Here is a 12,791-nt window from a genome sequence, read left to right on the forward strand (position 1 = left end):
TACTGTTTTGGTGTTCGTAGTTGGAGTCATGGTTTTTGGCTGTTGATCGATGACTTTTAGCAAAATCAGCGCGTAGTTTTTGACATTGTGATTGTCTTTGCTTTCTTTCCAAGGTTTGAAAGCGTTGGGATTCTACGTGATTTGTTGACTATTTGAATAAGTCATGCTCAAGATTCAGGTGTGGATGAGATAAGAGCAACAAACAAAAGTCCCGAGTTTCAAACACACAGTTTTATTTGTTTAAGAATTCGATGACACGACTATGTACAGAAAGAATAGATCCAACCAAGTCTAAACACAAAAATAAAACTCTCCTTTGGTGTGTGTGTGTGTGTGTACGTGTTCTTCCCTCAGCAAAAATGCAAGACTTTGGAGATTCTTGTCAAAGTATTTCTCAATTTCCTCCAGGATTTGGCCCCGAAGGAGGAGGATCATCGAAGAACTTGCTTCTCCCGTTCCATCCCGCATGGAGCTCCCGCAGCGCTCTCGTGCATCGATCCAGCGCCCCCGATGCCGCCACGCGAATCGCTTCCAGGCTGTGATGATGCCGGTGGCGATCGTGGAGATTCCTGGCCGAAGAACACACACAACTGGAAGAAACCAGGAGAAGAGCCAGCAACAAAGCCACTCCAACACGACGCGGTGGAGCCATGAAAACCACTCTCGATGATCGTGTCTAGATGATCTCTTCTTGACTCTCTCGAGCTTTTCCTCTCGATCGATCAATCGATGGACGACTTTGGTTTTATACCACGCCCCAGGATTCGCGAGAGAAGATCAAGCAAAGCAAAGAAAGCGCAAAGAAAGCGCTTACCACTCTACTGCGATGATAAGAATTTCCCCTTGGAAGACGAAAGAGTGCTAACTTGGCTACCACGCCACCACCAATTAAAGGTGTTTGTTCATGTAACACGGTTTTGACCCTAGGCCAGCCAGCACATACCATTCGTCACCCTACTTTCACCCAGAGATAAGTTTTCTTGCGCTCTGGATCAAGCAACAACCAGCAATTTTACCACGAAACTCTTGCACCAAACTCTCTAGTTTAGAGTTTTACCCGGAGAAAACTTCCACCCAAGAACAGCAAGGTCTCGAGTTTAGAAATTTCAACGGGTTGAAAAGGAAAAAAGGGTGCGAGGAAGTGCCACTTTTTGGTGTCCCAGATCGTGGGCTTCCCGCAAAATCATAGCCGGCATTTCGCGTAGCCGACCCATTTGACACAGTAAATTTTCTTAGTTAAGCGGTGAAGAGCTCGGCACGCCACCTTAAGCGGGTAAAGATTCGTCGTCAAAAATAGCCACGAGTTTTTCAACGCTTGAACTTGAAATTGTGCACGTTCAAAAGCACGAATATGGGAAAACCAGGAAAAAAAACGTTGAATGGTCAAGAGTCAGCTACTTTAGAAGCAGGAAAACAGGGCCAGTCAACCATTGTCATGCCGTAGGCGCGTTCACGAGTCGTTTCCATGGCAGTTCCTGGGTGAAAAAACCAAAATATAAAGCTGGGCATGCTCTCGAGTGGATCAATCACGGGTTCTTCCAAGCATACGAATCGATATCATTTCCGATCATTAGAGTCTTCAAGGAGGAAGAATACGATCTCAACGATTCCTTCTTCCTCAATTGGAGTACATATCACCGGTTTTGAAGATTTTGGCAACGCGATCACAGTGCCAAGATCATCGTCTAGAGGGATCGGATCCGGAGAGATCGTTCTAGGCTCTTTGGGAATGGCGAGATTTACTCGGGCGCTGGCTGCTTTCCTCGTGATGATGGTGATGTTCTCTCCGGGTCTTTGCGAGTGCCATGGTGGAGTGAGTGGATCTTTGTTCGGGATTGGAATGAATAACAGTGAAGTAGCGATCAATTCGACGGGCAACAGGAAGATGTTGCTGGAAGGCCACGTTTTCCAAAAGCTTCCCAAGAATACTCCAACAGCACCATCGGGTCCAAGCAAGGATCACAACTGAGAGAAGGTTATCAAACTTGGAGCTGTTGCTGAGGAGTAAAAAGATGAAACTCAGACATTTTTGTAAATAGATTCATTTATAAATGTTTTCGATTTGAGGTCTATTCTCTCCTTTGGTTTCCATTCTAGTTCAACACAAATAATTTCTAAATATAAAACAAATTCTAGAATATCCTAGTCTATTTATTTACACATATGTGTGTTTTTGATAATAATTCTAAGAACAAATATGTAAAGCACAGTAATTTTTGGTTTGCTTAAGCATTGGTAGTGGATATACCTAAAATATGCTTGAATATTCTAGAATTTTTTACCATCTAATTATTCAATATTTTTAATTTATAAATATGTTCATAATTTATAAACTGTCCTAAACACTTCCTAGTATATTCTAGTTTATTCTACCATCTATGTGTTTATAAATTATACACATGTTTATAATTATAAACTTCCATTTGATCAATTACATTAATAAATAGAAATAGCATTATGCAACAATGTCTAGCAAATTATTTAATTATACTTTTCTCAATATATTGTTATATCTATTATTATAATTACTGAACAATAAATATAATAAATGTAATAAATGTCTATACAGCTTCTCAGCTAAGGAAGGGTGAGAACATAAGAGCTATAAAAAATCAAAATGTACATAAATCTATTCATACTTTCTATTTATCTGTATTTGGTATTAATTTTAAATAGCTCGAACTTTCATCATTGGCAGTACTATAAACCATTTGTAACTGCTTGAAACCAATGATTTTTTCTCCTCTCTCGAGTCTCATTAACTTCTTTCTTCACGGGCCTGCCTACCTCAAAGTTTGGCCTCTCCTTTTTTTTGTGTCGTGCGAGTACTCCGTGACCACCCCCCACCTCTAGCAACATATTCACAGAAAAGTGACGCTCCCTTCTAATCCCAATCCCAACCTCAAAACAAACAATCACTCGAGATGTAACGGAAAAATATACGACAATAGCGAACCTGTCCAATCCTCCACACACTAGGTAGATCATAGGCGTCCTCATTTCTTCATGCTGAATAAATTGCCCAGAGATAATGCCAAGCTAACTGTTGTGAAAGCTCCACTTGGCTTCATCTTGGTGACAAGAATTCAATCCGCTCGGCTTCCAGGCCTCGCTGCTCGCTGCTCTTTCAGCAGCCATTTCCTTGTCCGCACTGTCAGGTAAGGTGTAAGTGATCTAGACAGGAGAGAAAACAACCAAGGAAGAAATCACACCTACATTCATCGATGCACGGAAGAAGCTCGAGTAGAAATGGCGCGCGCTCTGAAGGAGAAGCTCCTCCCTAAGAACCAGCGGCAAAAGAGCAAGGCAAGTCCTCCGGAAGACAGGTACTTCACTTTCACTCCCGATGATGCAAGAGGAACTTGGGCCGCGGCTCCAAGACGGTCCACTCTCTCCAAATTGAGAGACTCGTTCAGGCTGTTCGAGAAAACCAAGAGCGGTTTAAACAGGAAATTGGCACAAGATGGTACCGACCTCGTCAAGGACAGAAGCAAAACCGGTCTAGATCCTCCAAGGTTCTCCTGCGACGGTATCAGCGAGTTCAAGTTAAAGGAACCACCCCGTCGTTCTCTTGACGGTCGAATTCTCCTCGGAACAAGCGACCCCCCAGATGATCCTCCATCTTACGAGCCACCTCGAAGGTCCTTCGACGTTGGCATGCTGTCAAAAACGTATCAGAACTCGCAGCAGCAGCAGCAGCAGCAGCAGCGAACAAACGTTGTCGCACGGCTGATGGGTCTGAGCGACACTCATCTGGACGGACCATGCCGCAAGCTTGAAGACTTTTTTAAAGATGAGCTTGCTTCAAAAGGGGAGAAAACCAATGTCAGCGTCACCACAGTTCAAGCCGAAAGCAACGTACCAGTGCTTGGCCCCGGCGTAAAAACCGACAGCTCGCCAGAGAGAAGCCAGCAGCAGCAGCAGCAGCAGCAGAAAAGTCAAAACTTTCCCAAGGCCAAGCAAGATGTGATCTCCACCATGCAGCAGCAAGCTTCGTTTCAAAAGGTCGTGGAAAGGCTGGAGAGGCTTCAGATATCGGAATCACTCAAGCAGCAGCAGCACTGCAGAGCACATGACAGTGACATCAATCCACAGCAGCACCCCGTCGAAGAACGCACGCCTGGGGATTCTAACTTGGGAGGACAAAAGTCTCTTTTCGAGGAGCTCCTCAAGCTGGAGGAGCTCAGAGCAAGGCCAGGAGCCAAACAGCTATCCAAAAAGTCCAAACCAGGCCCTCACCATCACCATCAAAAGATTTCCCAGAGCACTGATTCCCAGGCCAGAATTTCCATCCTCGTCCTCAAGACAACGCAGGCACCACGACACAGTAGCAGCATCATGCAAGTTGGAGCTACTAGCACTGGCAGCAAGCGTCCAAAGCAATCTTTCACCACCAACAGAGAAAAAAAAGTTCCCAGCGCTGCCGATTGCAGAGGCGGCAGCGCTAGAAGCACGCAGGCGACAAAGACACCAGCTAATCACAGGAACGCAAACCAAGAAGACGCGAAAATTTTCCTTCCAACGATTCCAGCTACGGAGAAGAGAATCCATACCGTTTCGCGATCCAGCTTGATGAGGCCGACGATCGCGAGCTCCGCGCGGGGCCAGCGGCACCAGCGCCATCGGATCGTCGGCGCCGCGCCTGGCACTCCAAAACCTAGCGAGACGCCCGCCAAGAACAAAAAAATTTCAAACGAATGGAGCCCTAGAAGGGACCAAAGTGAAAGCAGAGCCGCATTGCTTACCTTGCGAGAGAGAAAGAAGCGCGAAGTGGCGGCGGCGGCGGCGGTGAGCTCGAGAGTGGACAGCGATGGTGGCGATTTGGGAAATGTGACAATCTCGCAAGAGAGCTGCGAGAAAAGCTTCCGACAGTACGATCCAGGCACAGAGGTTTGTGTGAATTTTTCTCTTTGGTTTTGTTTGTTCTTGCTTCTTGGTACTTGCGATTGATCAAAAGCTTTCTTTTCTTTCCTTGCGTTCTTTCTTGTTGGTATTCGTTCTTCTTTGTTTCATAGTACCTTACAATCGATCGAGCTCCAGGTTTGTGTGAATTTTCTCTTTGGTTTTGTTTGTTCTGCTTCTTTGTACTTGTAATCGATCAAAAGATTTCTTTTCTTCTTTCTCGTTGGTATTCGTTCTTCTTTGTTTGAGAGTACTTTGCGATCGATCGCGCGCCACCTTGTTCTCATGGTTCTTCCCACCTTTCCTTTGTTTTTCTTTGTTTCTCGATGGTCTCACTTACGATGATCTACTTTTTCTAATGAACTTCTCACATTTTTTTCTTTTTTCTTTCGCCAGACAAGTACTGCTGCTGCTCCAGGCTCTGACCTCCGCTCGTCAACAAAACCAAGTGTGGATGCGTTTGAGAATTGGAGCCCAGTCTCGGTGCTCGAGCGCCCAGTCTCGTACGAAGATGAGGACGAAGATCTCCACCACTGCGACGTGGCCGCCGCAGTCAAGCCATCTCCAGGTAGCGAGCTTTCCACAGTTTGTTCTTCAAGTTCCAAAAGTCTCGGTCTTCATTCCTCTCCTCGCTTTCGTTGTTTTGCACAGATCAACAAGTCAGAAATGTGGAGCCTGACAAATTCCGCGACGCGTCGAAGATTTCGCAGCCGGACAAGCCGGCGATGATTCGGAAACAACCGTTGCCAGAGCTGCCGAGCCTCGGGGTCTTCAAGGCTCCATTTTTTAGTGCTTTTGACGACGAGCATGACTCGTCGATGCACGTCTGCGTAGATCACTGGAGCCACCACCACCATCGCCACCATCGCCAGCAGTGCTGCGCAAAGTGCCTGGCGCAAGTTTGCATCCAAGTTGACACTGCGATATTCGACGACCTCGTCTACGATTCAATCATCCAGCTCAATGCGCAGCACATCACAAAGTGGATGAGGATGAGCATGCTTTCCTAAAACACTAACAAGCCGGAGAGATTCTCAACATCACCACCATTATTTTACTCTTTCCTTGATCCTCAACAATATCGTCTCCCTCCTTTTTCCATCCATTGGTCGATCCATCCATCCATCAAAATCTCTTTTTTCTTCTCCAATTCGCTCTCACCGCCGCACGCACGCACGCACGCACGCACGAACAAACGAAAAAACAAATTCCTCTCGCCGAGAATTCGAATCTGGCAGTCCTCGAGGGTGAAGAAGCAACAAATTTGATATACAGAATCATACACGAGAGAGAAAAAAAACCAAAAGCTTGCCAAATTCCACTGTCTGTTTCTCGACATTCATGAGTGAATGAGACTGCGCATCGCTCATCCAAAAAAATGTGTTTTCTCCTACAAAAACTCGCTGGATCGTCCTCTCAAAACCGCGGATAGATCGGAACCACGGCCGCTGGCAGTGCCTGATCCGGCGCCGCGATGATGCACGGCTCCTCGCTATACGCCTGGCGCAAGAATTTCAGGAGCTCATACACCTGCTGCTTAGTCGCGGCGCTGCAATCTACGTGAAGCAGCAGCAGCAATCGCTCGAACGTATTCGCATCCACCGCCCTCTTGCGCATCAATCCCTCGCTGCTGGAGAACTTACACAAGCTCCAGATGATCGAGACTGCGAGCTCGGTGGCGAGGGTCGAGACCCGGAACATCTTCTTGGCCACCGCGAACATCCCCAGCTCGTGGCCCGCGAAGGAATCCCTCCCCTCGGCGCTCCGGCACAGGAGCTCAAGCACAGACAGTCCGAGTTCCGTACATGACCGGCTGCCCAGCTCGGGTAAGAGCTCAATGACCCGGTGTACGGCACCCAGCGCGACGAGCCGGGCCCTGTTCCTCCGGAGCTCCAGGAGCGATCGCATCGCCTCGAGCCCCGCGCGGGGCATCGAATTCCTCCTCCCCTTGCCCGTGGTGGATGATTCGCTCGCGAGCATCCCGACGAGCGCGACGAGAAGGGGCTGGCTAGAGCCCAGTTGGAGCTTGAGATCGCAGTCGGCGCTGGCGAGTTTCTCGACGATCGAAGCGGCGTTTATCCGGGCCTCCGTGCTGGAGCTGCGAGACAAGAGAATTGCAGTGGATGATCGCGCCAGCCGGGTCAGTGTGTCGTGATCGTCGGCGTTCTTGGAGGAGGTGGTGGGCATCAAGAACAAGATAGTGCCCAGTGCCTCCTCGACAATCTCGCTGCTGCTGGATGGCGATTCCAGCACCGCCATGACCGCTGCCATCAAATCCTCTCGCAATTGAGGGCTCATCTTCTGCTGCTGCTTGATCAAGCTCTTCCTCACGCTCCGGAGCTCCTGCGCTAGTCCAATTGACGAGCTACACAGTCTCCGGATCGTCACTGCTCCTAGAATTTCACAGCCCTCCTCCTCTTGCCGGCCGTCCTTGGTCAGCGAGCTGCGAAACGAGTGGATCAAGCTCCGGAGTGTGAGATTGGGCACAAGGTCCGTGCTGGGCATACTCTGCATTGTCGCCGGGCACGTCGAATTCCCATCGGCGATCCACTTCTCGATGCTCTTGCGCTCGTATGTGATCCCCGTGCACAGCGTCACAGGATCTCGCATGAGCTCCAGCGAGATTGGGCACCTAAACAGGGGGGGAATGGTGGTCGCCATGCAAATCGAACTGCTGGGCGGCCCCAAGATCAATCAACTCTTGCAGATCCTGCGACCCAATCCGGCCCCCCAGTCGACTCTAACCTCCGATCGTCCGTTCCAATTCCCCTTCCACCGCCCTCTTCGCCTTCCAGTTCTCCACTTCGTGTTCTTGGAGAGTGGACTGTTTGTCCTGCTAGTTGTTGTAACCTACTGTTAAGTATTTATACGTGGATGGATGGGCTACACACGTTGCCACACGCAATTGCCCCCTGTGATTTTGCGCTTCGTCAAATCCGCGTCCAAAGTCTCCTTTAGAGGAACTTCCGCGGCGTAAACTTAAACACACCGCCATTCCATTCTTCCATTCCATTCCAAACGGGCAAAAGTACCTCCGGGGAGGAAGAAGAGGAATTTGGGGGAAACTTTCTTTTCTCGGGATTGTTTGAACGTTTCAATTCTAAACGAACTCGCTGCTGATCACGCATTTAGTACTTGCTCTTGGGGGCTGTTTGCTGTTTTTAAGTCAAGATTCCTTGGATTTGCAGTGTTTAATGTACACGGCGGTCCCAATCAAAACCCCCCATTGACCCCGCGCTAAGTGGCCGCTGATGCAACACGACGACGACCAAAACTCGTCTTTAAAGCAAGCAATAGAGCGGAAAGAAAGAGTAAACTTTGCGGCTGATTGACTGACTTTGCTGGCCAGCAGCAGAAAAAACGGCCATCTCCCCCACGTTCAAAGCTGAAACATCCTGAACTTCAACGATCACACAGCCCATTGTCAACACTGTGAGAAGAGTATTCTAAACCTACTTTTCAATAGTAATCCCCTCTCCATTGTCAACACTGTGATCACATCGGTTTTAAAAGTTCTTGTCAACACTGTGATAACATGATTCTAAAACATCTTGTCAACACTGTGATAAGTTTATATCATCGACTCTAACACTTCTGGTAAGATCATACTAAATCTTAAGAAACTCTGCACTGTGTGACCACATACTAAAACGTCTTGCCATCACTCTGGGAGATCATTCAATCAAACTTATTGCCTGGTAAAAGCATCTCTCTCTCTCTCTCTCTGTGTGTGTCTCTCTCTCTGTGCGTGCGATGGTGGAAAACTTCACGATCCAGTAACAGTGATAGCTTGAGGTTCAAACTCAGGTGTTCATGCATGGGCCATGACCTCTTTGTTCCAACCTGAAGATGGTGACTAAAGCTCCGAAGCTCCGCTACATGTAAAAGAGGCTCTATACTATAGCTATATGAGAGCTAAGCTAAGCTTTCCAGCACTGTGTGCGTGTGGGCTCGTTGCCTCTTTACATATGGTTTTGCTTTGTACCCGGTCCACTACCGCGGAGGAAAAGGACTGATGGGAAACTTTCCGGAAAGTCAAGCAAGCATAATGTGTGTTGAGTGATCGCCGAGGGTTTCCTGTGTCAATCCATGCTACACAAATCAATGCTTGGATTTCTAAATCTTTGTTCTTCCCAGAGGGTTAAGAGTTGTCTCCCTCTCTTTTGAGCGGATTAAGATGCAACACCCACCGAGGTTCTGTCCTTCGGCCCATTGCTTTCATGTTGGTCCAGCACAAAAACGCCCGTTTCCGCCAATTTCTCCAGATTTTTCTATCAGCCAATTGTACTCAATCGATTCATGACTCACAAAGTTTCGGTGTTTATGCATGACTTTGTCTCTTTTCTCTTTTGCTGCTCCAGGGTCTCCATTCAATGCGCGAGATCTCAACAGCGCTGCTGCTTTTCCCTGTTTGCCGCCATATTTGTAGGTAAATCAGTACAAAATCCAGGGACGAAATTGGAAATGTTCGATTCATCATCCCACTAAATCTGGTGGTATTGCTTGTGTTGATTTCAGCAGCAGCACGATCGAGCACGAGTTGACCGGCGCGAGTACGAATATCCTTTTTGACATGATGTATCATTGTACAAGAGAACACTACTCATCATGCTTAGATTAGTGCTTTCTCCTAAGTTTTGTAGGCATGTCCTCCTCATTCATGAATTATCCACTGAGAGGGTGATGCTGATCAGTGATGATCATCCATTCCACAAAAGCAAAGAACAGGTACTTAATCCCAAAACAAAGCAACTTGCAATGATAATCAAAGAAGTTCAGTCCCACTCATACACACATAGCTGATTTGTCCAGCCACCAGGCATATCCTGTCACCAATTTCTTCCAGCTTTCAACTAGTGAATTGCTCCAATTCAAGCTCTCTCTGCACACTTTGAAATTGACACATCTATTCCAAGCTGAGTTGGCCACTCCCAAAAGTCTCCCCCACTTCTTTTTACAACACTATAAGACCAGCACAAAAACCTGCTTGTGCTGCCTTTTGCCCTCCTGAAACATTTCAAACTAGAGGGAATATGCCAGGTCTAGAATGAATGTGGTTGGGTGGCTGGCTGGCCAACTTAGCAGAGAGCAAAAACTCAATGAATGCCTCCAACAGGAATAGAATAATCATAATGCTCATGGGTGGTTGGTCAGTCAGCCCTAACTATTTTGCCTCCCCTTTCTTTATTTTCCTTTTTCTTTTCTTGGAAAAAGGTGGTATATGACAGGCATGAAAGGCACCACCAGTCAGACAGCAGCACTGCAGGCCAGCACCTCACATTTTCTTGGACCAGTACAAAATGGGGGTTGTCAAATGGACATCATCAATTCTTATTCTACATAAAGTCAACACCACCTCCCAACACACCATTCTCAACATGTATATTTTTTTTTCCTGTGTTGTATGTATACTGTACCACTTCTCCATGATGTTATTCAATCCCCCACCAGCTGCCTGGCTGGAAATTTCCTGTACTGTACAGCCCCCACAAGAACACAATTGACTTGGGGCAGGGAAGTTGACAAAAAGCCAAGAACCCTAAAAATCCCCACCACAACCAAACAAAACACACTTGCTTGCTTGTGAATGATTGATTGATTGATTCATACGTTCTCAAAGGGCACCGCCAGCCCACTGAAAAATCTTGTTCACCATCCTCTTTTTATACAAAGGAGAAAAAGAAAGCACAGGAATCCCATCCAGAAAACCTGCTCCATCACCAAAATTTTTTGAAGCTCCTTGCAATCACAAACAATGTGATCCCCCCACCTATGTACACAGCTCCAGCCACAATCGACCTTCCTCTTGTGTTCTTCGAGCCCATGAAGATCAAAAGTAAAAAACCACGGCCCCCCAAAACTTTGATCTTCGCAAACTCCTGCAATCGAATCGAGCAAAAGAGAGGAAGAAGATCACGCGGCAGCTGTGAGGAGGCAAGTGTTGTCTTCCTTGTTCCTGTTCTTGCCGCTATCACCGCCAGCGCCATCGTTGTTGCTGCCACTCCCATCGATGCATTCCCTGTAAGCCCTGTGAAGAAGCTTGAGCAGATCCCCGGCCTTGTGCTTGGTCCTTGGATTACACCCTATCTGGAGGAAGAAGAAGAGCTTGGGGAACAAACCCACCTCCACCATCCTCCTCTTGACGATCTCATCCGGGCAATACTTGCAAACCGCCCACAGCACATCGATCGCGTACTCGGTCGCCATATCCGACACCTTGAACAGCTTCCGCGCCACCGCCGGGACCGCCAGCGCGTGCCGCGCCACCGCCGCACGCCCCTCGGCGCAGCCACACAGGCATTCCAGCGCCGCCAGGATCGCCTCGGTGGTCACCTTGTCCGCCTCCACGAGAAGCTCCGCCAGCGGCGCCACCACGCCCGTCTCCACCAGCCGGACCCTGTTCTTGAGCGGCGGGCACACCGCCAGCACCGCGCGGAGGCTCCCCCGGATCGCTGGGCGGTGGCGCCGCTGGGAGTGATCTTCACCCACCAGGCGCACCAATCCCTCGAAGATCCCCGCGGTGGCGCCGACCGCGCCGCGCGCCTCCTTGTCCGCGCAGCACAGCTCCTCGATCAGCGCCGCCGCCGAGACCCGCGTGTGGAGATCGCCCCTCTGGAGGAGCCGGGCGATGGCGGCGAGATTGCGCGGGGAGAGTAGCTCCTTGCGAGAGGGCTCGTCGAGATTCGCGATGAGCGGCGGGAGGAGGGAGAGGATCTGGGCTTGCGAGTCTTCCTCGTCTTGCTCTTGGCCTTGATCCTCCGAGAAGGACGATACCAGCACTGGCGCTAGCCCCGCCCGGATCAAGAGCTTCTTGCTCCTCTCCTCCTGGCTCCTCGCGATCAATCGCTTCACCGCCTCGGGGCGCGAGCGGGGGATTCGCAGCTGGGCGACGAGCACTTGCGCCTCGCGGAGATCCATGGGCTGCTCGCGATCGCCCCGTGCGCCACTCTGGAATCGATTCGCGGCGCACCAGCCGTGGATGATCCTCTGGAGCGTGTGATTGGGGATGAGCTCGTGGGAGTGGAGCTCCTGCATCGTCACGGGGCACGTCCGGCGGCCCTCCTGGAACCACTTCTCGATGCTGGAGCGATCGTAGGTGATGCCCGTGCACACGCTCACGGGATCGGCCATGAGGCACAGCGAGATCGGGCACTTGAAGTGCGATGGAACCTCGGGGTGATGCTTGCGCAGCGTTTCCTCCTGCTCGTCGAGACCCATTTCGCGGACGGTGATTTGGGGGCGACCCACTTTCCGATCATCAAGAACGAGCACCGCCCACGCCCGCGATCGATCCAAATCCCCCCTTTTGCCGAGCGTGGCGATGGTCGATGGCCCCAAATCCAAACCCGAGTCGCAAACGCTCGGAGATCTTTGCCTGCATTTAACGATCCTGGGCTGGGCTTCTTGCCAGGAATCCCCAAGATCACACACACGCGGTAGGAGTGGAGTAGCGCAAAAGATCGCTGCTCGCGCTCGTGGAAGGAAGGAGAAGAGTGGAAGAACCCTAAGGGAAAAGCCTGTGGAAAAAAGGGGTGGAAATAAAAACGAGCTTTTTTACCGAGGGTGGTAAATTTTGGTGCGGTGCCGGTGGTGCCTGCCACCGCACAGCACTGACTTTTGCCATGAATGCCTCCTCCCCGCTTTTAGCGGGTCAATGCCGCGTTTAATCGCGGGTTTTTCCCCCGGGTTTAAAGCGAAGTCAACTATGCTTAAACCGGGTCGAGATTTGACCTGGTACCAAAGTCTCCGCGAATGGATCGATTCCATTCCATCCATGGCCATCGATTGATCCAAATCTTTTTAGGGCGCTCTTTGTTTGGTTCTTTGCTCGCCTCGTGTCGTTAGATTTTTCCACTATTTTGGAGAGTGGAGCGGTGGTCAGTCAATTG

At 49.4% G+C, this 12,791-nt stretch overlaps 3 protein-coding genes and 1 long non-coding RNA gene across 4 annotated transcripts; 1 reads left to right on the forward strand and 3 right to left on the reverse strand.

The window, feature by feature from the left end:
• Nucleotides 1-2,607: 2,607 nt before the first annotated feature.
• On the reverse strand, nt 2,608-4,104 carry LOC112348544. Its single transcript, XR_002993098.1, has 4 exons — nt 3,863-4,104; nt 3,475-3,802; nt 3,217-3,417; nt 2,608-3,151 (listed from the first exon to the last, which is right to left on the reverse strand). It is a non-coding gene; the product is annotated as an uncharacterized LOC112348544 (long non-coding RNA).
• Nucleotides 4,105-4,572: 468 nt separating this feature from the next.
• LOC9646572 lies at nt 4,573-6,134 on the forward strand. The gene is made up of 3 exons (XM_002976223.2): nt 4,573-4,890; nt 5,299-5,470; nt 5,554-6,134. The coding sequence occupies exons 1-3, from the start codon at nt 4,573-4,575 to the stop codon at nt 5,910-5,912; spliced, it is 849 nt and encodes a 282-aa protein (XP_002976269.2). The 3' UTR covers nt 5,913-6,134.
• On the reverse strand, nt 6,097-7,723 carry LOC9646573 (U-box domain-containing protein 26). Its single transcript, XM_024681400.1, has one exon. It carries the CDS (start codon nt 7,561-7,563, stop codon nt 6,319-6,321), a length of 1,245 nt encoding a protein of 414 aa, XP_024537168.1. The 5' UTR covers nt 7,564-7,723; the 3' UTR covers nt 6,097-6,318.
• Nucleotides 7,724-10,479: 2,756 nt separating this feature from the next.
• LOC9648837 (U-box domain-containing protein 25) lies at nt 10,480-12,443 on the reverse strand. The gene has a single exon (XM_002976361.2). The coding sequence runs from the start codon at nt 12,118-12,120 to the stop codon at nt 10,816-10,818; it is 1,305 nt and encodes a 434-aa protein (XP_002976407.1). The 5' UTR covers nt 12,121-12,443; the 3' UTR covers nt 10,480-10,815.
• Between the last annotated feature and the right edge of the window lie 348 nt (nt 12,444-12,791).

The sequence above is a fragment of the Selaginella moellendorffii genome, unplaced genomic scaffold, assembly GCF_000143415.4.
Source record: "Selaginella moellendorffii unplaced genomic scaffold, v1.0 SELMOscaffold_30, whole genome shotgun sequence".
Lineage (NCBI taxonomy): Eukaryota > Viridiplantae > Streptophyta > Lycopodiopsida > Selaginellales > Selaginellaceae > Selaginella > Selaginella moellendorffii.

Excerpts from the sequence above, each read along its gene's own strand:
- LOC9646572 (XM_002976223.2), top strand. The coding sequence starts at position 4,573 with ATGAGGCCGACGATCGCGAGCTCCGCGCGGGGCCAGCGGCACCAGCGC. Across the intron at positions 4,891-5,298 it reads AGTACGATCCAGGCACAGAG|ACAAGTACTGCTGCTGCTCC; the intron begins GTTTGTGTGAAT and ends TTCTTTCGCCAG. Across the intron at positions 5,471-5,553 it reads CGCAGTCAAGCCATCTCCAG|ATCAACAAGTCAGAAATGTG; the intron begins GTAGCGAGCTTT and ends TGTTTTGCACAG.
- LOC9646573 (XM_024681400.1), bottom strand. The coding sequence starts at position 7,563 with ATGGCGACCACCATTCCCCCCCTGTTTAGGTGCCCAATCTCGCTGGAG.
- LOC9648837 (XM_002976361.2), bottom strand. The coding sequence starts at position 12,120 with ATGGGTCTCGACGAGCAGGAGGAAACGCTGCGCAAGCATCACCCCGAG.